This window comes from Ascaphus truei, chromosome 7, assembly GCF_040206685.1.
Source record: "Ascaphus truei isolate aAscTru1 chromosome 7, aAscTru1.hap1, whole genome shotgun sequence".
Classification (NCBI taxonomy): domain Eukaryota; kingdom Metazoa; phylum Chordata; class Amphibia; order Anura; family Ascaphidae; genus Ascaphus; species Ascaphus truei.
This window is the reverse complement of record NC_134489.1, coordinates 24624011-24647317: the sequence shown is the minus strand read 5'-3', so window position 1 is coordinate 24647317 and position 23307 is coordinate 24624011. Positions and strand designations below refer to the sequence as shown.

General features: G+C 46.0%; 1 protein-coding gene and 1 long non-coding RNA gene across 2 annotated transcripts in view; one reads left to right on the top strand and one right to left on the bottom strand.

Moving 5' to 3' along the window:
* Positions 1–11827, top strand: part of PCNT (pericentrin) — a 41539-nt gene extending 29712 nt beyond the window's left edge. The window contains exons 37-54 of the mRNA XM_075607388.1: positions 826–1302; positions 2130–2232; positions 2481–2572; positions 2806–3003; positions 3077–3250; positions 3495–3690; positions 5504–5726; positions 5952–6102; positions 6337–7053; positions 7466–7719; positions 7801–7894; positions 8095–8265; positions 8992–9156; positions 9243–9484; positions 9727–9818; positions 10227–10380; positions 10471–10598; positions 11490–11827. Of these exons, the coding sequence (XP_075463503.1) occupies positions 826–1302; positions 2130–2232; positions 2481–2572; positions 2806–3003; positions 3077–3250; positions 3495–3690; positions 5504–5726; positions 5952–6102; positions 6337–7053; positions 7466–7719; positions 7801–7894; positions 8095–8265; positions 8992–9156; positions 9243–9484; positions 9727–9818; positions 10227–10380; positions 10471–10598; positions 11490–11506 (3648 nt within the window). The 3' untranslated portion in view covers positions 11507–11827. The remainder of the gene's footprint in view (positions 1–825; positions 1303–2129; positions 2233–2480; positions 2573–2805; positions 3004–3076; positions 3251–3494; positions 3691–5503; positions 5727–5951; positions 6103–6336; positions 7054–7465; positions 7720–7800; positions 7895–8094; positions 8266–8991; positions 9157–9242; positions 9485–9726; positions 9819–10226; positions 10381–10470; positions 10599–11489) is intronic.
* An 8183-nt stretch (positions 11828–20010) lies between these two features.
* LOC142498494 (uncharacterized) lies at positions 20011–22972 on the bottom strand. The gene is made up of 3 exons (XR_012802441.1): positions 22816–22972; positions 21705–21760; positions 20011–20318 (listed from the first exon to the last, which is right to left on the bottom strand). It is a non-coding gene; the product is annotated as an uncharacterized LOC142498494 (long non-coding RNA).
* Positions 22973–23307: the final 335 nt, after the last annotated feature.

The following is a 23307-nucleotide window of genomic DNA, read 5'->3' as shown; positions in this document are numbered from 1 at the left end:
TCCCCTCAATACCCGACTAGCACCCTCTCTATCCACCTTAAGACCCACCTGCTTAAGGAAGCATATAATTTACACCTCATATATTAACCTTGGCCCCCTACATACGCACTTACCAGTATGCCCTCCTACTGTCTCTGTACGTTCTACCTACCAATTAGATTGTAAGCTCTTTGGAGCAGGGACTCCTTTTCCTACATTTTACTTTTATGTCTGAAGCACTTATTCCCATGACCTGTTATCTGTATTATTTATTTATGATTGTCCCGTGTATTACTGCTGGGAAGCGCTATGTACATTAATGGTGATACATACATATAAAAATATTACTTGTGAGCACATTCACATGTCTTAGACAGGTCTGCAACCCTGTCTTTCACCATTATCACCGAGCATACAGTGCTTCCACTGCAGCAAGGGATTCTGGGAAATGACATGCAAATGAGCACACAGTGCCACCTTTTGTCCACATTACATGGAAAACCCTTAAGCCAATGCTCGCTGTTTTAAACACAGCTTCTAAACATAGCCTGGGATGAGATGCAAAGCCAATAAACCCACTCACAGACATGTTTCGACCGTGTGGGTCTCATCAGTGTGAGGTTGGTTGTACTGGCTTTGCAACTTGAGACATGAGTAGGTCTTCACCACACATTATTTAGGATACATACATTACATACATTACATACCCAGTTTTGGTGGTACCTGGCATTTGAAGTCTGGTTAATAAGAGGCCTGCCAGTAACCTGATTCCATTTAGAAGAGGTCCTCTAGTATCGCCCACATTTTTCTTTTACTCGGTGCAAATGTCTGATTTCTTCTTTCCAGGAGCGAGATGTCCGTATGGTTGAGTTGCAGACCCACTCCCAGAGCCTTAGAGTTAAGGTGCAGAAGCTCCAGGAGGCTCTGGGGTGCCAGGAGACCACAATCGCCAGCCTGTCGGTGGAGCTGCAGCAATACAGCCACGAAATGCAGGACGGCCGAGGAAATAATCCCTCCGAGCCCCTGAAAGCTGCAGACAAACCCAGGAGCTTCAGGGACAGTTTAACAGACATGAGCACCTGGGACTCGCCGGAGATGCTCAGGAAGCAGGAGGACAACATGCACAGCCTGCAAGCCCTCACCCCCTTCTCTGAGCTCAGCATGGAGTACAGCGCTGACCTTGACCTCATCCAATCTAAGTCATCAGTCTTCCTGACACGTCCCATCCAGTTCATCCCCCACGCTCTGGGATCCAGCACCCCGTCTCTCACCGGAAGCAGCTACTCCATGCCGGACTCCCATGAAACGCACTCGAGCAGCCCGGTAAGTCTCCTTTCATTTTAGGTTCTTGTCCTTGAAAAGGACCCTTCTGTACAGCAATTGTTAAACCATTTGTAATGCTGCCCTTTTCCCGACTGATGGTCGGTGTAACTCCGTGCTGCCTGACAACCCTACGCTACTCACAGGTCTGTCTGAAGGAGGCAGGGGCAGGATCTGTTCAATTGTCTTTTGTTTTACTATTTATTAGACAACATGCAACTCCTGCGCTCTTATTATAGTGCGATTGATTTAATCACCTATAAAAATAACAGGTGTACATTATGATTCTACATCATGAAGGGTTAAAAAAAAATATGTATATCTCTGTCTCATCATGTGACCAGGTAAAGATTTTGTTTAATAATATTTAAAAGTGATGTTTTTTCTTGTTTATACTGCACTGAAAAGTGAACTGAATGATGTTCTGCAAACTGTTTCACGTGAGCTGCAGAGGGAGCCTCGTGTAGAGGAATCTCGCTGATCGGCTTCCACGTCTCTTATATGTGGTATCACAGCAAAGGCAAAACTCTGCCCCGGGAGGACTTCGCAGGCAGCTAGTATTTTGTTGTAAGATCAGGGCAGGGCTGGCACGTTGCTATAAAGAGACACTGCTCCTGACCCATCAATGCTGACAGATCAAACCTCTGAGGTAATGGCTTGATGACATCAGAGCTTCTATTGCCCTCATTGTTGATGTAAACAATGATGCCTCACAATGGGACTGCTGCCAGGCTATCACTAGGGACGTGTGGCTGCCGCTTTAGCGTCCATCCTGGGGGTGCAGGTTGGGTGGGGACTGCTAGAAAGTTACCTTTTCTCCTCCCTTTCAGGTCGGGGATGCAGAGCGCACCCTAACGGAGTCGTCTTCTTTTCATGAGGACGAAACGGGCCCCGCGGCCCACAAAATGGCCAGTGAACTATCCGAGGAACTCTGTAAGTTCCCCTCTCTGTTCTTGTGCCTGAGCTCTAGTTTATTTACCCCCTCGATTTTGTTTAATGCACCTAATAAGTGTGACTGGGGGGTTTAATGAGGCAGTCTTCATCACATATGCTATGGCTCAGATCACCAATGCTGGTAATTAGCACCTGACTGGCCTGGGTTTGAGGAGGGTTTTCTAAAAGCTTTTGGAGGCCAATCCCAGCTGTTTCAGGCACCTCCTAAAGTGAGTCTTTGTGTTCAGATTACAGAGCGGAGCTGGCAGAGCGCCTGCTGCACACAGGACAGGAGGAGGTAGATTCCAGAAGAGAGAGAGGACTCCCTGCACACTTACAGGTAACACGTATGGGTGTGGATGGCGGCGCTTCTATTGCTATTATACACATGGTCGCTGTTCGACCCTTGCAGCACTGACTTCAGGTTCTTACCCTGTAACCACATAGCACTGAGGGGATGTCGGAGAGGGAAGGAGTGTTTCTCTTTCTATTCTGTCTAAGCCTTGATCAGTTGATCGTGTGTGTGTGTGTGTGTTCATAGTTGCAAGTACCATTTGTTTTTCCTGTGTCCAGAGCATGTTGCAGATGGTGCACGAGGAGAGCTGCAAGATTCTAGCCCTTTCAGAGCGCCCTGCATTGCAGAGGTCTTATCCCATAGATGCTCAGCCTTTGCCGGAGAGAGACACCTGGCAAAGAGAGAAGCAAAATCTGCAAGAAGCCATCCAGTCATTGAGAGGCGCCATGACACAGGCTGCAGGGAGAAGGGAAAAGGTACTGATTGTTCTGTGTGTGCGTGTGCGTGTGTGCGTGCATGAAGGGCTGAGTCTCACTGTCTCTCCCGCAGGATGCCCCCGATGTTGGCTCTGACTGGAGGGGGGAGCTGCTGCACACCGTGCAGGGCCTCTTTGAGAAGGAGCGGGAATACCTGCGCCTGGAGCTGCAGTCACATCTCCGTCACCACGGTTCTGGGGATAAAGGTTCCCTGGCAGCGAGAATGGAGCATCTTGTAAAGGAGCAGGTGAGAAGCCGCCCCCCGGGTGTGAGTCTGAGACTCTCAAACCACACGCGTTCTCGTAATAGTAGTACCCGTTGCATATTAACCCCTTGCGCTCCCCTCTAGCAGTCAACAGTTTGCTTCGTAATGCACCATTTCATTGCTCTACAAAGTGTTTGCAGATCCCTTTTAAAAGCTAGGCAGCCTATCCTCTACTCTGCCCTCGGTATGTAATGTTCAGCGTCTCATTAATCGCCACCCTTCCCAGGAGGAGCAAAAGCGCCTTGTCCTGGAGCATCTCTTGTCATCTGACCGCAGCAGCCTGCTGTCTGAAATCCAGGACCTGAGGTCCCAGCTGCGCATGGCTCACCTGCAGAACCAGGAGAAGCTGCAGCACCTGCAGGAGACCCTCACCAGCACAGAGGAGAGGGGCAACACCAAGGACCATCAGCTGCGCAGGCAGGGTATGTAGCCACCCCCACCTCCCCTAATCCACAGGTCTGGCCGAACTCCCTAATACCCTGAGCCTTCTGTTCAGTGCTCCTTGCATATCTAAACTGTTCAGCTGACGGAGTCAGTAGGGCAGGTTATTGCGCTCATATGACGTGCTGCTTGAAGTTAAATGTTACAGGTCCCTCACACCTTTTTTTTTAAGCTATTCACACGTCTCTGGAGCTTTTTGTCAATGTCGTATAAATTGAAGAAAAAGGTGCACTCCCTTGACTTGCATAAAGTTATTGCCTCGGATGTACACCCAACGCCAAAGGCGCACTCAGTATAAGGGGCAACTCTCCTTATAAGGGGAGCAAAGAGCAGCACTCCAGGGGTGTGTTCCAAAAATAGACGAGGTTTATTGAAACAAAATGGACGTTGAGATCCGTAACTTGGATCTTTGTAAAGCCGACGTCTTGAAGCCATGAAGCATGTAACTACAAAGCATTGGCAGGAAAATCAGGGCGCAGATTTCATCCAGAGACATAAAGGAAATAAGTAACAACAATCGTGCAACACCGTATTCACAATCTGACATAGAATCGGATAATTGTGTGAATGTGAAACGCACGCGCTCCCCGTGACAATCAGGCAGTGGGGTTATATAGAGTAACCAACTCAGAACAACATCAAGGTAGCGGTTTCATACATCCAGAAACGGTTTTCCATATGGTCAGGAGAAGAATCCCACATAGAGGAGACACAGCAAATATAGTGAAGATTTGCTGTAATAAATATAAAACACAAAATACTACACTTACATAAGTGTCTTTGAGGTAAGCATTCAGACCACCCTGGGTCAAAGCGCTGGAAATGGGCAGCAGCGCTCCCAAACAGCAATCCCTGATCCTGCTACACGGCCGATAAGCAGTCACTGGGCTGGATACCTGGAACCAAATCTCGGCTGAAGTCCACCAGCAGCAAATGAATGTGCCCCCCCCTCCCCCCAAGGGCTTATCGGCCGTGTAGCAGGATTTGGGATTGCTGTTTGGGAGCGCTGCTGTCCATTTCCAGCGCTTTGACCCAGGGTGGTCTGAATGCTTACCTCAAAGACACTTATGTAAGTGTAGTATTTTGTATTTTATATTTATTACAGCAAATCTTCACTATATTTGCTGTGTCTCCTCTATGTGGGATTCTCCTCCCTCTCTTCTCCTGACCATATGGAAAACCGTTTCTGGATGTATGAAACCTCTACCTTGATGTTGTTCTGAGTTGGTTACTCTATATAACCCCACTGCCTGATTGTCACGGGGAGCGCGTGCGTTTCACATTCACACAATTATCCGATTCTACGTCAGATTGTGTTGCACTATTGTTTATTTCCTTTATGTCTCTGGATGAAATTTGCGCCCTTATTTTCCTGCCATTACTGTCTGGACTGGGTTTGAGTCCTGTTTGGGAGCTGCACTTTCTACCAAAGACAGCATCAGTTTTTCGTTTATATCACCACTCACTTTGAACTTTATGTTCATTTATTAATTGTGCACGTTTAAGTATTGTTATTTGCGCCTGCACCTCTTTCTCCAACTACAAAGCATTGCATTAGGCTTTACTACACTGTCTCCGCCTTTCTCTTAACCTACTTGCACAAAGTGCTACTCCACTCATTTCCCCCGATTAGCTTGTACTGACCTCTACCTTCCACCACACCTAGACATGGACATGTTTCCTGTATGCCAGGTGTGCCCTTATCCCTGTGCTTAATATGTATATCCCGCAGTGTGTGTTCGGAGCATGTGGGTGACATGCAACACTTATAGTCTGTATTCCTACCTGGTGCAGTTGAGCTGTTGGAGTTCAAGCTGCAGCAGGAAGCCTCCATCGGCGCAGACCTGAAGGCCTCCCTATCGCGAGAGCAGGAACGAGCATCCGAGCAGCGCAGACACCTGCTGGCGGAGCAGAGCTCGGTCTGCCAACTCGGCACTGAAGTGGAGGAGAGCAGGTTGGAGCAGGAGAAACTCCTGAAACTACAGAAGGAACTTCAGATGGAAATATCCAGGCTGAGGTGTGATGCAGTGTGTGCTGATCTTCCCCTGCGCTGCTCTCCCTCTCACTTCACTCTCTTGCTTTTGCCTCCCTTGGTTGTCCTTGCGCCTCTCCCCTGTCTCCCCCTGCAGTCCTGACTCGCCCTGGGCTGCCTTGCTCACTCTATCATTGGGGCTTGTGGAGAGGGGTTCAGTTAAGACTCGTCCTCTGCTGTCCAGGCATAACGAGTGTTGTTCATTTATAGAGGCGAGCTGGAGAGCACAGAGCAGGCGGTGTCTGTGTGTACGCAGACCTTGCAAAGCCAGCGGGAGCAGGAAAAGCACAGGATGGAGAAGGAGGAAGAGGAGAAAATGCTTGTACAGCAGAGACAGGAACAGATGGAGCAAACTCTCCAGGTAAGACTGTTTAGGAAGGAATATGACCTGTGTCTGAGGTATTTACCCCTTAGTGTCCCAATGATGTAGTTTGTTTATAACCCAGCTTGTCCTGGGTCCCCTTTGCTGCCTGACAAATGCATCCAGTGAAGAAGGGTCAGTTACCGCTTCTTTGTGCAGTAATGGTGCTAGTCTGCAGCCGCCCCCCTGTTCCCTGCTTTGCATAATGACACTCTTGCTTTGCCCTCCTGTCAGGAGCGGTCTGCATCCCTGGAGGAGCAGCGTGCACAGTATAACCAGCTTTCCGTGGCCTTGACTCACGAGCAGACCAGCAGCAGTAACCTCAGGAAAGAGATTCAAATCGAGCAGTCTCGCTGCCAGGCTCTGCTCACCCAGGAGCACAGCAAACTGTCAGAGGCCGAGCAGCAGCTGGAGAACGAGAGGCTGCACTCGCTGAGTCTGTCCAGCTCTTTAAACCATGAGCGAGACATGCAGGAGCAGCTCGGGCATCGGCACAGCCAGGAGCTGTCCAGGAAGGAGCAGGAACGACTGCAGTTGCACAACCTGCTACTGGCTCTGCAGACTGAGTTGGAGGAGGAGAGGCGTCGGTCCAGGGACCTGGCTGTCATGATGGAGAAGACACAGCACCAAGCCATCCATGCCAAGCGACAGCTGGAGGCAGAGGTACTGGCCAGCCGTGAGGAGACCCAAAAAGAGCGGGAGTCCTGCACCAAGCTGCGTGCCATGCTGGAGTCCCTGCAGAGCCAGAAGCAACACATGGACGGCACCCTGGAGCAGCAGAGAGAGCGTGAGAGCCGCCTGCAGACAGAACGTGACCAGTATCAAGCACGGCTGCTGTTACTTCAGGAGCAGGAGAGGAGCTGGGCAGGACAGAGAGAGAACGAGAGGAGCAGAGAGCAGCAAGCGGAGAACAAGCGAGAGAAGGAGCAGGAGAGGGAGCGGCGGATACAAGTGAGTTCTTTGGTTTCAAACTGACAGGGGCTTTCCTCTGCACAGACCGATCTCCTATGGGATCAGTGTGAGGGCTATACATAAACCACTTAAATGAAATGCTGAGTTTGTACAGCAGTGTAACTTCACCCAGGCAATTAGAAGGGCAGCCTTGGAGGTTCTTAAAGAATGTACCACCCCGAGGAGAGTCCCGTGTTGTAATAATTTTTATTGGACCAACCAATCTGCAAACATGCAGAGCTTATAGAGCCAGTAGGACCCAGCACCGAGTGATTTGTATTGCCCATTATAAACTCACTAGGAATATCTGCTCTTTAGTATAGACTGTATTGGGTAAACAAGGGGGGGGGGGTTGTAGAAGTTGCAAAGGGGTCTCCCTGTACCCAGAGCTAATTTTGGTGTCCGAACCCAGGACCTGGAAATGCAGCACCAGCAGGATCAGCGTCGTATCCAGGAGCTGCAGCACATGCTGGCGGACCTGGAGGAACAAGAGCGTGCGCTCGCCTCCCGCAAGGGCCGTCTCCGGATCGACTCATTCAGTCCTGCCAGAAACCCGTCCGAGGTCAGCCCATCTGCGGTGCACGTGCAGAGGCTGGAGAAGGTTTGGCAGCAGCTGCTGCACACTGTACTGCGGGTGAAAGAATGGGTGCATAACGGGACTGACAGGTGAGCAGGAGGAGGAGCACCCGAGCTGCAGAGAGGTTACCACATAGCCACGAGAATCTGCTGACTCCGTCTCTTTTGCAGGACGCTGGCAGGCTGCCCGGGGGAGGAGGCGGTGACGTCCCTGCTTAACACTCTGTCAGAGTTGAGGTCTGATATACAGAAAGGGTTTGTACAGGTGAGTGTCTCTGGGAGTGATAAGTGGGTCGCAATGCTTGCTTGGGGATGACTGCAGTGCTGTGCGATTTGATCTATTGTCTGCATTTCATTGTTACCCATTACTGCAGTTCATTCACTCTGGTCCTACGTCGAACTGACCCTCTGACTGAGCAGTCTGTCTCCCCATCACCTGACCACTACACTCTCTTTCTCCTATAGCCACCGGCACAGTCCTCGTCCAGTCTGATGGACGTGCTGCTTGGTGAGAACGGAGAGCTCCTGAAGTCTGTGACTGCACTGACTGAGGAGAAACTGGAGCTGAAGAACCAACTGGCCAAACTGAGCCAGAGCCTGCAGCAGCCCCCTCACAGAGGCAAGGCCGGGGAGCAGGTAAAGCGCACCTTGTGGATCTAAATGGGGCTTTGGAGTGAGGGCACGTTACTGTAAGTGAGACCCCGTTTGTGACCTCAGGCTAGTCACCACCTCCCGATACAGTCTGTCTGATACATGGGGTAAGAAACGAGGATAGCTTTTGGATGTACAGAGCAGTCTGCATTTGAAATGTTTTGTTTGTAAAATATTTTACCAGGTAAAAGGATACGTTAAGTTACCGCGCGTTTTCCGGTATGTCCTGGGCACAAAGTAAAGTAGACAACGTTCGTTTGTTACAAACCTGTTTAGAATAGGAAACCAGACGAAATCTTGAGAGATCTTGGACAGGAAGCGGATTTGAGGGACTCTGGTGAATAGCTCCAGCAGTGGGGGGGGGGGGTGGCGCGGCGCATCGGTACGAGAAGGAAGAGGGAGCGGATTCTTTATTGAACCGTGGGACTATAAGCTGGTTTCTTTAGGGGGATTTAATGAGATGTGCTGGGTACAGGTAGGGGTGAGAAGCCTGCTCTCACAATTGGGTAACTTGTCTAGAAAGTATTTGAAGGTGAGACAGGAAAGCTGTATGTTGCACCTGGACTCGAGGGACAGCCAACCTAGTGCTGTTAACATATCACAATAGTGGGTGTTGAAGTTGCATAGTAAGACAAACCCGCATATTGAGTTGTAAAGAATTTCACGTTTGCTGAGGTGAATAACCATGTGCCCTCTTGCTGCTGCTCTCAGCTGCACTCTGTCAATGCTGTGGACTCCGCGTTAGAGGTAGAACGAGCAGCGTGGCTCCGGGAGAGGCGTCTCTTACAGCACGCACTGAAACATGCAGAGTCGGAGCTGGCCAAGGTGACCTCTGAGATCGAGAACAGGCCTGTGACCGACGTGAACAACTCAAAGGTGAAGAGGCCTCTCCCATCTTTACCTCTGCCCCACATCTGTCCCTTTTTTGTCTCACGCATCCTCCCTCAATATCCCCTCCACAGATGCAGCGTCTCTACAGGAAGTACCTGAAAGCTGAGAGCTTCCGCAAGGCCCTGGTGTATCAGAAGAAATATCTGCTGCTCTTGCTGGGCGGGTTCCACGCCTGTGAGAAGGCCACGCTGTCCCTGATCGCCCACATGGGCGTGTACCCATCGCCCGCAGACCTACAGGCTCGCACAAGCCCACACAATCCCGGCCTGACCAAGTTCCGATCAGCTGTGAGAGCTATTATAGCCATCTCCAGGTACAGAGAAATGAACATTGATGTGTGCAGGGGGGCTCACAGAGGGATTCAGTGGCTTTGTGGGCACGGGGGTTCATGTGCCGGAGGAGGGGGGGGGGAAGCAAGATCTAGTGATGTGTGCTCTGGGCCTCACACAGGCACCCTGGCTGTTTTACAATATTGCTGAATCCAGGTAAATGGCCTAAGCGTGAAGAGTAGCTAAGCACCTGTCTGATTTTATGCCTCTTGTCTCTTCACCCCAGGTTAAAGTTTTTAGTGAAGAAATGGCACAAAATAAGCAGGAAAGGAGGTGTTCGGGAACCTGTAATGCAGAGTTCTGCTGCTCTTCTGCAAGGTAAATCTATTTATCTGAACTGGGACTCTGCAGGTAGGTGGGGGGGGGGGGGGGGGCGGTGTACCCTTTGTGATGTCCCTGTGAAATCTTAGTATGCACTTTTCATTTGGCTGCATTGGTCCAGCTGACTGCTGCAAACATCCAGCCATGAGAGCTCCTCAGATTCACTACAAGTGCTTATTCCAAGTAACTCATTGCAAATGTATCCACATTAGGACCTCTGTTGGCAATGGGTGGGTGTGTATTTAATACACACTCATGTAGTTATATATGTACATCTAAAGTGCACTGTTTCTTAATCTGTGTCACTGCTGGATTCCTGCCTGCTCCTGTGTAACTCCACTGTCTTTCTGGGATAATTTCTGCTGTCCTCCTATAGTCCCTCTGATGCGCTGCTTGCTCTTTCAGGGCCAGTGAGCAGGACAGATGTTTTACGTCAGCAGCAGCTGAGCAGCATCCTGCTAAAGTCCCCTCCGACTCGGGACGTCACCTCATGCCACCACTCCAGCCCTGTCGCCGTCAGCAACCTCTCTCCGAAGCCAGCCTACTGGTCTCGCAACAGGTTAGTAACAGGATGGTTCATCGCCATGGCCGTAGCAATAGCACAGGAAGGTGACTGGGGAGCGTGATACGTTTATTTTTGGTTCCTCAGACTCGTTCACACTCCCGTCCTCACTCCAGAACGATCTCGGTGCTCCACTCAGGACCCCGAGCACTCACTCACCGAGTATATCCGGCACCTGGAGGTGGTGCAGCAGCGACTTGGCAGTCTGCAGGAGGGTAAGATGCTTGGGTGTTGAAAGAGGGTTTCTGTGCGGATGACTCCTTTTTAACCATCTAGTGCTTACTTGGGCAAGTTATCTGCAGTGCTCGGGCCTTGGTGCTTTGAGGGTGGGTGAAGGCATGTGGCGCTGCCTAGCCTCGATGAGCCCTGAGGTGCTGTGTGTGAGGAGTAAAGTCAGTGCTGGAAGTGACCCTACAACTCCGCTGTTTACTCAAACTACTACACCTTTCTGTTTGGGTCCATATTATGGAAGAGGTGGTGCTACATACACTGCCACTTGGCTAGAAAGGTCATGTCGGTGACATTTCTTTAAGGGACACTGGTCAAAGTGTATATGTATATCTGTATATAGCGCCATCCAGGTACATAGCGCGTCACAGCAGTAATACACGTGACAATAATATAACACATAATGAGAATAAGCGCTTCAGATATAAAAGTAACATTAGGAAAAAGAGTCCCTACCCCGAAGAGCTTACAATCTAAGTGGGGAGACGTTAGACACCGTGGTAGGGTGTTCTGGTGTGTCTGCAAGGGGTCTAGGTCCGTGCATCAGAGATGTGTAGAATTGGACATATGCTTTGTTAAAGAGCTGTGTTTTTAAGAAAGGTGGAGAGCGAGGGTGCTAGTTGAATGAGGGGAAGGCCATTCCATGGATATGGGACCATCAATAAGGCGGAGAGGTCTCTAGGGGTAGATGGAAGACATTTTTGAGCAGAACGCAGGTCTGGCAGGTACGTAGCGAGAAATTAGGGCTGAGATGTAGGGAGGGGCAGAAGAGTGTATGGCCATAAAAGTGAGGGGGAGAATTTTGTGAGTAATTCAGAATTTAAGTGCTAGTGTTTTGTGGGAGGTAGTTTACATCTGAACACGTTCTCTGTCCGCAGGGTCTTCTCCGGGCTAGTCCCATGTGAAGTACTCCAGAAAGTCCCAGGCATCGGCCCCCACAGCTCCGCTACTAGGATTCTATTATTTCCAAAAATTTCAGTGTACTTTTTTATTTTAAAACAATAAACACACTTTGTGCACTAAAGATTTTTAAGCACTTGTAAAGGAGGGCTTTCTATGTTCTATGCAGGGTCTAACTGAGCAGCACAATCACAGAGGGAAGAGACGTCCGTGCACTTACAGGGCGTCAGTAAGTGGGGGAGGGGCACAGGGTTTTGTGTCTATTTTTGTAAACGTGAAATTTGTTTTGTACAGAATTAAAACTATATTTACGGATGTCTGCAGTGTTGTCCGTTCTGAGGTGGTGGGACAAGCACACGTCTAATTCCTGCCGGGGTGGATATGGAGAAGGAACTGTATTCTGAATGTAACTGTGCTATTTCTAAAGATAAGAGGATCCGTCTTAAATAAAGGCATTGTGTGATCCTGCTCCCTGCCAGTGTGTCAGTGCTGCCTCCTCCCTCCCGCTCCCTGCCAGTGTCTCAGTGCTGCCTCCTCCCGCTCCTTGCCAGTGTCTCAGTGCTGCCTCCTCCCTCCCGCTCCCTGCCACAGTGTCTCAGTGCTGCCTCCTCCCTCCCGCTCCCTGCCAGTGTCTCAGTGCTGCCTCCTCCCTCCCGCTCCCTGCCAGTGTCTCAGTGCTGCCTCCTCCCTCCCGCTCCCTGCCAGTGTCTCAGTGCTGCCTCCTCCCTCCCGCTCCCTGCCAGTGTCTCAGTGCTGCCTCCTCCCTCCCGCTCCCTGCCAGTGTCTCAGTGCTGCCTCCTCCCTCCCGCTCCCTGCCAGTGTCTCAGTGTTGCCTCCTCCCTCCCACTCCCTGCCAGTGTCTCAGTGCTGCCTCCTCCCGCTCCCTGCCAGTGTCTCAGTGCTGCCTCCTCCCTCCCGCTCCCTGCCAGTGTCTGTGCTGCCTCCTTCCTCCCGCTCCCTGCCAGTGTCTCAGTGCTGCCTCTTCCCTGCCAGTGTCTCAGTGCTGCCTCCTCCCGCTCCCTGCCAGTGTCTCAGTGCTGCCTCCTCCCTCCCGCTCCCTGCCAGTGTCTCAGTGCTGCCTCCTCGCTCCCGCTCCCTGCCAGTGTCTCAGTGCTGCCTCCTCCCTGCCAGTGTCTCAGTGCTGCCTCCTCCCGCTCCCTGCCAGTGTCTCAGTGCTGCCTCTTCCAGGTAGTGTTGTAAGATACCAGGGTTCTTTAATTGTAGAGTTCAGCTGGTGGCGATTTGTCCCCTCCAAACAGATGAAGTACCACCCTCTCCCTCGCTCTTCCAAGTAGGCGTACTAGTAATGCTCACACAGTAACAAATAATTTAGTAACACACAACTTGTATAATTATTGGGCAAATAATTCCAGTAATAGAATGTGGGAAAGGTTGTACACACTAAACCCACACAACATTGTCATCTAGTTTCCTTTACCAATCTTTATTGAACACAAAACAATAACATTACCCCAAATAGTTCATAAACTCAACAGTACAGTTGAGATGTAGTCTTAAATTCAGAACAGCGTTACTTTGCTGCTTGGGCTCAGATTAACTCTTGGTGCTGGTGGCGAATGAAACAAAGTGTTCGGTTTGTGCGTTGATGCAGTAATGTGCCAAATGTAGGTATTTCCAAAGGAGAATTTAAATGTGGGCGACTCCTGAAGTAATGATGGCAAACATGGATGTGACGTGTAGGCTGTGAAGAGCCTTCCAAATTACCCATCTTGCTAAAGTATAACTGACAGGAAAACCTCAGCAGTGGGGTCCTGGAGACTATGGTCTCTGATGGGATTTCACGATGAGACGAACTACAGATGCACTGATCCAGTTGTTGCCCGATACAAAATACGACATGGCTGGAAACACAAACATACAGACGCGTAGAACGGGAACTCTTGTGCTGTAGGCTTCCGGTTGCTTTCAGTTCTGTGGCTCTTCTTGGTAAAACACCCCCAGTCTAAAGCGCTCTGCAGTGGGGTGTCCCAGAAACTGGATAGATCCAGCAGTGGAAGGGTTAGGGTCAATGGAAATCTGTCCCTAATGGCAGTAATATATACAAATAAAATATGCAGCTAGTCCTAGCCATACTAAGTAGTTGGAGACCACTGCAGAGCTGAATTATAGAGCAACTACCCAACATGTAGATTAGTTCCACAAGGAGTTCACTGCCTACATACAGGGTCCCACAGGCTGACCTCACTTCCTGCATGACATCATAGGTCAAGGCGGCAAGAACCTCAGTGATTGGTTGAACAGGGCTGGGTGCAAGTTCACGTCTGTATATGTCAAGACTTACATTTATTTTATTAATTCAGTTTAAAAAATGTGGGCATGTGGCAAATGAAATGATTTAATACACTTTACGAGTTTGACACATGCAGTAACACTAGGGTGACCGTACATCCTGGATTTTCATTAAATGTTACGACCATTTTCTCAAAATTGTTTAAACGTCCCACGTTTTGTTTTTTTGATAGCTTTTCCCTGTTTGGATTCCCTATAAAACTAAAAATAAACATTGTTTTTATGTGATTGATAATATCAGAGAGTAAACGGTTTAAATATATTGGTAAACTAATTACCGGTGGTGATATGTAATTCAGTAATGTACTGTACTCTGAGTAAAATCAATAATACTGCATAAATGGGGACGCGATTAGACAAATACCACTATAATTATTTTTAAGTGGTCATTTGTTTTATAAATCTTTTAATGTGTCCTGGTTTTTAGTTTTCAAAATCTGTTGACCCAATTTTTATTGGCCTATTAATGCAAAGACAATATTGACCCAGGTAACCTCACAAGGAGACAGGCCAGGTATTTTTAAAATGCAAATGAACCCCCTCTGTTGCTGTACTGTTGACACCCCTGAATAGATTAAAGCAGCCGTCCAAGCTGCCTTTTCTCCCCCCCCCCCCCTTTAATATGTGCTTCAATACAATCCACACAATGATATGTAATTAGCTAAGTTGCCAATCAATCCGTTCTCCTGTGATCGATCGGCAAAGATTCGGCTCAAGGGTTCACTAAATGGCTGTCGGTGAAGCAGAAGAGGACCAAAGATGCAAAGTTCTGTGGGGAAGATCATGTGACCAGGCAGTCACTAGATACAATTGGTGCACTGCTAGAGAGAGGGCAGGGCTCAAAAAGAGGTGTGCCAGAGCCTGTTTCAGAAGAGGAAGGGGATGTGACTAAATGGCTGCTATAGAAACAAATGCTTGTTACAATATAATACTTTAAAAATGTCATTCAGAGTTGTTTAAAAAAAATGTTCCAAGTATTGTCTCATAGTACTGATCTGATTTATTTTAAAAACCCACACTTAAGATATTGCTTGGTCTGCAGCTATAAAGGCATTAACGTGACCGTGAGTATAACAGGGCCAGCTTGACGGTGCTGCCATTGCTGCGACTGGCCCTGCAATCTTCCCCGGCCCAGCTTCAGTAACCACAGTTTAATGTGGTGGTTAAAGCAATTTAAATACTAAATTTTCCCATTTTTTTTATTTCTTATTTGTACATGTAAATCTTGTGATAATGTATAATTCTACATTTTTATCTAAACTGGCAATCGTTTGGTGCTCCTGTTATAAATCTCTAAAATCCTGATTGTGTGACTAACATAATGGCCACCGTCTAACTTTGTGCTGCAGTCTGTGAACGGAATAGGAAATTCGGTTTGTGGACGATTTGCCGCCACCAAATCACCACAGGGGTTCGGCGCAGACAAACCCGCCACAAAAAGGCATGATTGGTGTTTCGGTCCCTACATGGACCCCCATCTAGGGACCGAAACGTCAATCCTGCCTTTTTGAATAAAATAAGTGGTGGGGCAGAAAGTGAGAAAGGTTTAAGGCGGGAAAGGGCTTTAAATACAAAGGGGTAGAGAGAAGACATCCTTGAGAAGAACGCAAGAGTCGGGATGGTGCACAGCGAGAAATTAGGCTGAGACATAAGGAGGGGCAGAAGAGTGTAAAGCTTTAAAAGTGAGGAGGAGAATTGAGTGCGAGATGCGGGATTTGATAGGAAACCAGGAGAGAGATTTCAGGAGGAGAGATGCGGAGACAGATTTAGGAAAGAGTAGAGTGATTCTGGCAGCAGCGTTTAGGATAGATTGTAGGGGAGACAGGTGAGAGGTAGGAAGGCCGGACAGCAGGAGGTTACAGTAATCAAGACGGGAGAGAATGAGGGCCTGAGTCAGAGTTTTAGCAGTCGAGTAACAGAGGAAAGGGCGTATCTTTGTGATATTGCGGAGGAAAAAGCGACAGGTTTTAGAAACGTTTTGAATATGAGAGGAGAATGAGAGAGGAATCAAGTGTAACCACTAGGCAGCGTGCTTGGGCTACTGGGTGAATGATCGTATTTCCAATAGTAATGTGGAAGGAGGTAGTAGGCCAGGTTTGGGAGGAAGAATAAGGAGCTCTGTTTTTGCCATATTAAGTTTCAGTCGGCGGATGGCCATCCAGGATGATATTCCAGAAAGGCATTCAGAAACTTTGGTCTGTATAGCAGGTGTAAGGTCAGGGGTTGAAAGGTAAATTTGTGTGTCGTCAGCATAGAGGTGATATTTAAACCCAAAAGATGTGATTAGGGGCCTCATGCAGTAAGCGACGATTATGTGAAATCGGCAAGCTTATCGATTAGTCATGTTATTGGCGTTTTTCCCTCTCCGTATGCAGTAAGTGCCGAATACATTCAAAATCAACCCGAAAACAAATCCGCCCACTCTCACGATGATGAGCCGATCACACACAGGTGTATCGGCGTGCGTGGCGGGGTGCTGTTAGGTTGCACAATCACAAATCTTGCTGAATCAGGCGAAACAAGCATGTTTTTGATTGCGCGCCATATTTAAAGGCAACGTGTACTGCTAATCATTCTCTGTGTTGTTGGGAGTGAGAGAGAGAGAGAGACGCACAGAGCTGGACGATTGAACATTTGCATATTGACTGAGAGACTTGTTGTGTATTGGGTGAGCTTTGTCCATTGTTGTTTTGTTTACATCTTTGTCTTGTTTTATATGTGGAAGTGGGTCGTGTGATTGCCTGTACATTTCTTGTCTGTTTTTTGTGAGTGCTGGAAGTATGCCCGCAAAGCGTGGGAAGAGTGATGCTGGTGGGAGTGGGAGTGCTACTCGTGGGAGTACGCGTCGGAGTGAACGTACTGTTCAGGGGAGTGATGTTGCTGGTGCACCGAGTGGTGTTGCTGGGAGTGGGAGTGCTGTTGCTGGGAGTGGGAGTGCTGTTGCTGGGAATGGGAGTGCTGTTGCTGGGAATGGGAGTGCTGTTGCTGGGAATGGGAGTGCTGTTGCTGGGAGTGGGAGTGCTGTTGCTGGGAGTGGGAGTGCTGTTGCTGGGAGTGGGAGTGCTGTTGCTGGGAGTGGGAGTGCTGGTGCTAGGAGTGTGAGTGCTGGTGCTAGGAGTGTGAGTGCTGGTGCTAGGAGTGTGAGTGCTGGTGCTAGGAGTGTGAGTGCTGGTGCTAGGAGTGGGAGTGCTGGTGCTAGGAGTGGGAGTGCTGGTGCTGGGAGTGCTGCTGGTGGCGCAGTTGCTGATGGGGTGGATGGTGGTGGCGTGCTTGCTGGTGGCCAGCTTTTGGAGGCTCTTCCATTGGAAGAAGGAGAGTCCAGTCAGCACCAGCCAAGCTCTGACCCTAAACCTGCTCGGAAAAAACGTGTGGAGAAGCCACGTAATCCTCGCTTCAATGACCAGGAAAATAGGGCTCTTGTCACTGGCATTCTGGAGCACTATGACAGTATATATGGACATTTAGTAGGTAAGTGTAACTTTACATTTATTATTCAAATACATGTGATCCTAGGTCATCTGAGTTTTGTTCATATGCAAATATGGGTACACAATATCTTTCTATGTTCATTAGTGTGGAAACACAGCTTTTTATCATGCCTTACAAGGACAAATAAACACAGGCGGTCAATTTGCCATAACTGCATACAATATGAATGCAAGCTTGCTTACATGTATAGGTTTAGTAGTGAATGCTCATGTGCTGCACATATTACACATAAAACAGCATGTTTGCTATCACTTGGAACAGCTAGCAGTGTAGGAAACTGGTGCTTATATTATTATTCATTTACCTCATATCTTTTATATGTTTTTCAAGGGCGGACAAGTGCAGCAAGCAAAAAAGAAATGTGGGACACAATAGTCATTGGTGTCAATGCCTGTGGGAATCGTGTCAGGGACAAGTATCATTGTCGGAAAAGATTTGATGATATTAGGTCCAAATTGAAAAAGAAAATACAAGACCAACGCGTGCATGCTACTGGCACTGGAGGTGGGCCCACACCACAACGTCTCATATTGACTCCATTGGAGGAGCTGCTTCGGCCAAAATTACTTACCGTCGTCGTGGAAGGCTTGGCTGGTGACCGTGACATTGGAATTTATCCGTCACAATTTCCAGCAGGTGATAAATATTACTGTACTAGGCGTGTCGTTGCTTACAGTTATTTTGCATAGTTACACTGCTTTTTATACTGTCTTCACAATATAAGCATACCTGCATCTATATATGTATATGTCTGATTCTGTATATATATATCTCAAAATAGACATATATGTAGTAGTCCTACTAAAAGCAGTAACTAATATAGCACGTGCCATTGCGTGCTCATTTACATGTGAATTCCCAAAATGCATAGCTGCAGTGGAAGCAATTGATGGTGGGCGAAGATGGGGAACAACAGGGTAGTACACGTGTAACACATGTTCATGAGAAATTATTAGTAGCTACAGGTACAGAACAGAAATATGTATCATATTATTGTGTATTTTATTGATTTTACTCCGACAAACATGACATTACTGCCTATTTTAAGCATGCATCAAAGAAATTGCATGTAACGGCCTACAAACATCACTGGCACTAACACATCTATAGTTGCTTAAGAAAAGGTCCATTTTTGCTTTATGTCATATACAGACAGCATAATGAGGCACACGTATCATATGTTATGTCATTGTTTTCATAACTTAAACACTGCAGATGACTACTTAGCTCATCTACCATTGTGTTAAAGCAGCTGCAATTAATATCTCATCACAGCATACACTTCAACAGAGGGGGTGGGGTTCAGCACACACACTAATTACAGCCTCATTTCACGGTCAACTTAGTTCACACCATTTGCACCTGTTTCAAGTCATTGAAAGGTGTGGCTGATTAGGCTTTTTGGGGAAGGGAATACCTTTCTTACAACCTGAATAGCACAACTGAAGTTAATCACACTCATTGGAAAGCTTAACTCTAGCTACTAAATGCCCCAACAACTCATTACTTATCAAAGCGTACGTCACACATTAGTTCACTCATATCTATAGTTGAACTACTATGAAAGACACATTATCACACACTGCATGTGTTGTCTTGTTGAGTCACAGCCACATTCAGGTGTGCCACATCTTCGATTAATGTACCACACATATCCTCTACCAAAAATAACACTTTTTGCAATATGACCACCTTCATGATAACTATCATGAGATGACCATTCACAATGGTTATGTACATTATGATACTGATATCACTACACAACATATGATTTTTATGTACTCATTTAATCTATTTATCCTCACGCATTACTGCAGAAACATAGTATGTTGTATGTTAGGGAACTCAAAACTTCTAAGTACACAGGCATGTACATTGTTATTACAACTATTTATGTTCACTTTCACACACACATTTTCGGTTAAGGAACTGATGTTGTTAGTTAATCATAAATACAGAACATACAATAAGTGTTTGTTCAATATTTACACATGTAAATGTAAAACTTATGTTATTGTTATATATAGTTGCCCCTGGAGGACATGTGTCACCTGAGATGGAACAAGTGTCTTCACCTGGGTCAGCCAGCTCAACACTACTAGAAGGTGAGTGTATCATTTGCTGGCCATATAATATGTGCTCTTCTATATGTTATGTTGTCATGTGCATTATTTGTTTTGCACATCTTCTTTAAATAGGATTACTTAGTGTCAGTGAAAATTAAGTGTAAGGCAACATGTATTGTGTTAGTGATGTTAATTATCATGTAGGACTTCTGAGTTTAGAGCAACTTTTCATTCATTCATATTTCATACTGAGTCCAAACATTATTCGTAAGTCAAGGTAGTTTTTAATGAGGTTATAAAACGTATGCTAACATGTTAGGTGTTACTTAGGACACAGTACAATTACATAGTAACACAGCATACATTAACATGCCATTTAATAATGTGTACATTTCTTTTTAGAACATCATGGTGATGAGGATGATGAGTATGATGAGGATGACGCCACAGAAGAGACTGAAATACAATCATGTGACCATGAAGAGGTGCCAATAGAAACTGTTGTACCGCCAAATCGTCCATCAACTTCCACATACGATGCAATTGTAGCTTCAGAGGGAAAAATAGTGGACGCAGAAAATCGTCGCCATTCAGACATGATGACAGTGCTGGAAAGGATGATTGGACTGCAGGAAGAAACAGTATCACAATTGGCACATCTCCACAGAGTCTTCATTGAAGTGCCTAAACAGTTGCAAAAAATCAACACCTCATTCGAAGCATTAGTTGTTCAGCAAACACAAGCTAATTACTGGAGAATGACTAATGTACCACAATTCAACACCTCCCAGCCAGGATCTGTTCATGCAGGTCAGTTTTCACCACATTCATCTGATATTCATTCACCAGGCCCAAATGTTACCGGTCAAGTAGCAGACATTGCTGTGCAGGTTCCTGACGACATACTACCACTGCCATCTGTACAAAATCAGCAGCTGACACCTACAAAGGAGCCCACAAAAACAAAATACAAGCAGTTACTACTGACCAGTTTTTGGTCAAAAACAACAAAAGACACACATGAAACAGACCAACCATCACTTGTGCAGTGTCTACCAACTTGCTCACATGTGTCACTGGGCACAAGCCCTGTCCGTGAACAGTCACTACCCAAAAGCCCTGTAGGTGAGTCGCTGCCCAAAAGCCCTGTAGGTGAATCACTGCCCACAAGCCCTGTAGGTGAGTCACTGGCCACAAGCCATGTAGGTGAGTCACTGGCCACAAGCCCTGTAGGTGAATCACTGCCCACAAGCCCTGTAGGTGAGTCACTGGCCACAAGCCCTGTAGGTGAACAGTCACTGGCCACAAGCCCTGCCCGTGAAGTGCCAGAGGCCACTCAAAGTGGCTCTGTTGTGCCTAAAGTTGGTGGCAAAAGAAAAAGGAAAATTCAAGAGACAACAAGCAGGCCTGTTACTCGCTCGCAAAAGGAACAAAAAAAATAAATGTTATAATTCAGAAAATATGTGTTTGGCCTTGTTTTGTTGACTTCAGATTATCTAATTACTATTGTATGTATGCTGAAGACTGTGTTGTTTCCAAACTTTCAACTATGTTCTTGTACACGTGAAGGTTTGGAAATGTTAACACTCATAATTAATTGTGTTATAAATATTTATGTTGTAATCGTCTGTTCAGTAATGGTCCACCAGGAGCCAGTTGCTAAGTTTAGAGAAGCTGCCATTGACTTTGCAGCAAAACATTGCATTTGGGTGTGTTAATTGATGTAAGAATTGCATATGCATATTAGTCACATGCAATTATTAAAACACCTAAGTAAGTGCAAACATCTTTCTTGTACGTGTACAGCAGGATTATGTGTAAATTATTACTTACCTTTGCCTTGCTTGGCCATTGTAATTTTGTCCTTTAATCAGTTGTGTGTTCGTTTCTATAACATCTCAGAATGTATAATAATATATATACACACACACACACACACACACACACACACACTGAGTGAGTGTGAGTGTGAGTGTGTGTATATATATATATATATATATATGTATATATGTGTATATATATATATGTATATATGTGTATATATATATATGTATATATGTGTATATATATATATATATGTGTATATATATATATATATGTATATATGTGTGTGTGTATATATATATATATATATATATATATATATATATATATATATATAGTACTATATAAACTGGTATACACAAACTAATACACTTCATGCTTCCTTGTGAAAGCACACTATTTTAATAATACAGGCCTAATGTTTGAGAAATATCCTAAGTATGAGACTCTAACAGTATTGTGCTTAAACAAATGTTTATTACTTAATTCAATCATGTTTCTCACCATTTAAATAGGTTTCATACAAGGTATACTTAATGCCATCAATGTTGTGTGTACTCCTGCAATATAAAAAAAAAAAAATTATTATATATAAATATATATATATTTTTATAAGAGATATATTTATATATATATATATATATATATATATATATATATATATATATATATATATATATATATATACACACGTATTTAAACTCATGCAGACAGGGAGTTAACCAGACTTTCACATACACACAGAAATGTAAGCGGGGAAAAAACATTTCTTTTTGCAGGTGTGTTTTTACTGATATGCCTGGCTAAGAAATATTTTCACACACTGGCCTTTGTTAGTTTTCAAAAAAACACTATGTGAACGCATTCACAGTCTAGGGATGTTTTTCACAAACGAGATAAAAGAAGGAGAAATGTTTCTCCCACAGTCCCATATCACGAACCACAACTGTTAACCCAATTAGACAACCAAATCCAATTGGCGTTTGAAATAAGGAGTCAAAGTAGTTACTTTTGTTGACCTTGACAAGGAAAAACAGGAGTTTGTTAGCCATTCAGCACATTCATTTTGATGAGCAAATAACACAGACCTGCACACAGCTTTTGTGCTACTCAGACATGGCTGATGAATTCGTTAACAATATTAATCCCCTTTTAGGGTATAAGTACATGATCTGTGAAGCCATCTTGAACAGTCGCGGACAGAAAGCAAGCACACGCCAAATCGATGATTTCATTCGAGCAAAATATCCTTATTACCAAGACCGTAAGCATGCACGGAATTTTAATTCCTCAATAAGATTCACTTTATCAAGTAATGACTTTTTTGAACGTGACCAGGATAAGCTACAACACACCTATGGTTTCTGGAAGATTGCCCCGGAAAAACAATTTATCCTGAAAGACGGCACTTATATTGTCGTGAAAGGCATATTTATTCCTAATGGCAATAGCAATGTATCCGCTACTACTGATCCGTTTGAATCGATACGTGCTGCAATATCTGCAGCCTCCATTCCTGAAACCCACATTGTACAAGAACAAAAGTACTATGATTATGTACCAAGCCTTTCAGCTGAAATTGCATTGGAATGGGAACCGGAAGAAATGAACCTACCTCCCGACCAATTATTTGAAGAAAGCAGTGGCGATTCCTATGAGCGCATCCTGGAGGAGATATGTGCCATACTGGATTCAGCGGTTGGGTTAAGCGTGGATGAAAATGGCTTGCATTTCTGGAGCGACCAGTTGCAGCCAGGCGAAGAGTTAATTCTAGAAGAATGGTAAATATAACAATCGTTATGCGTTGACTCTGCGTTTAAATTTTTTTTTTTTTTGTAACCACCATTTTCACTTTCAATGCGTGGATACAGCGTAACATTGCAGACTGCATAACATGTAGCGATCACAAACAAATTGTTTCCTAATACAATATAGTAGGACCTGAAAGAGTAGTACACATTGCTGACGGAATAAATATACGTACTTTCCTATCCCTTTAAACATATTAGCAACATTTTACCATTACTCTAACACATACCTGTTTTGTTATCATGCAACATCTACAACATTGAAAACCGGGTCCACCACGTATGACGTGGGACCCTTG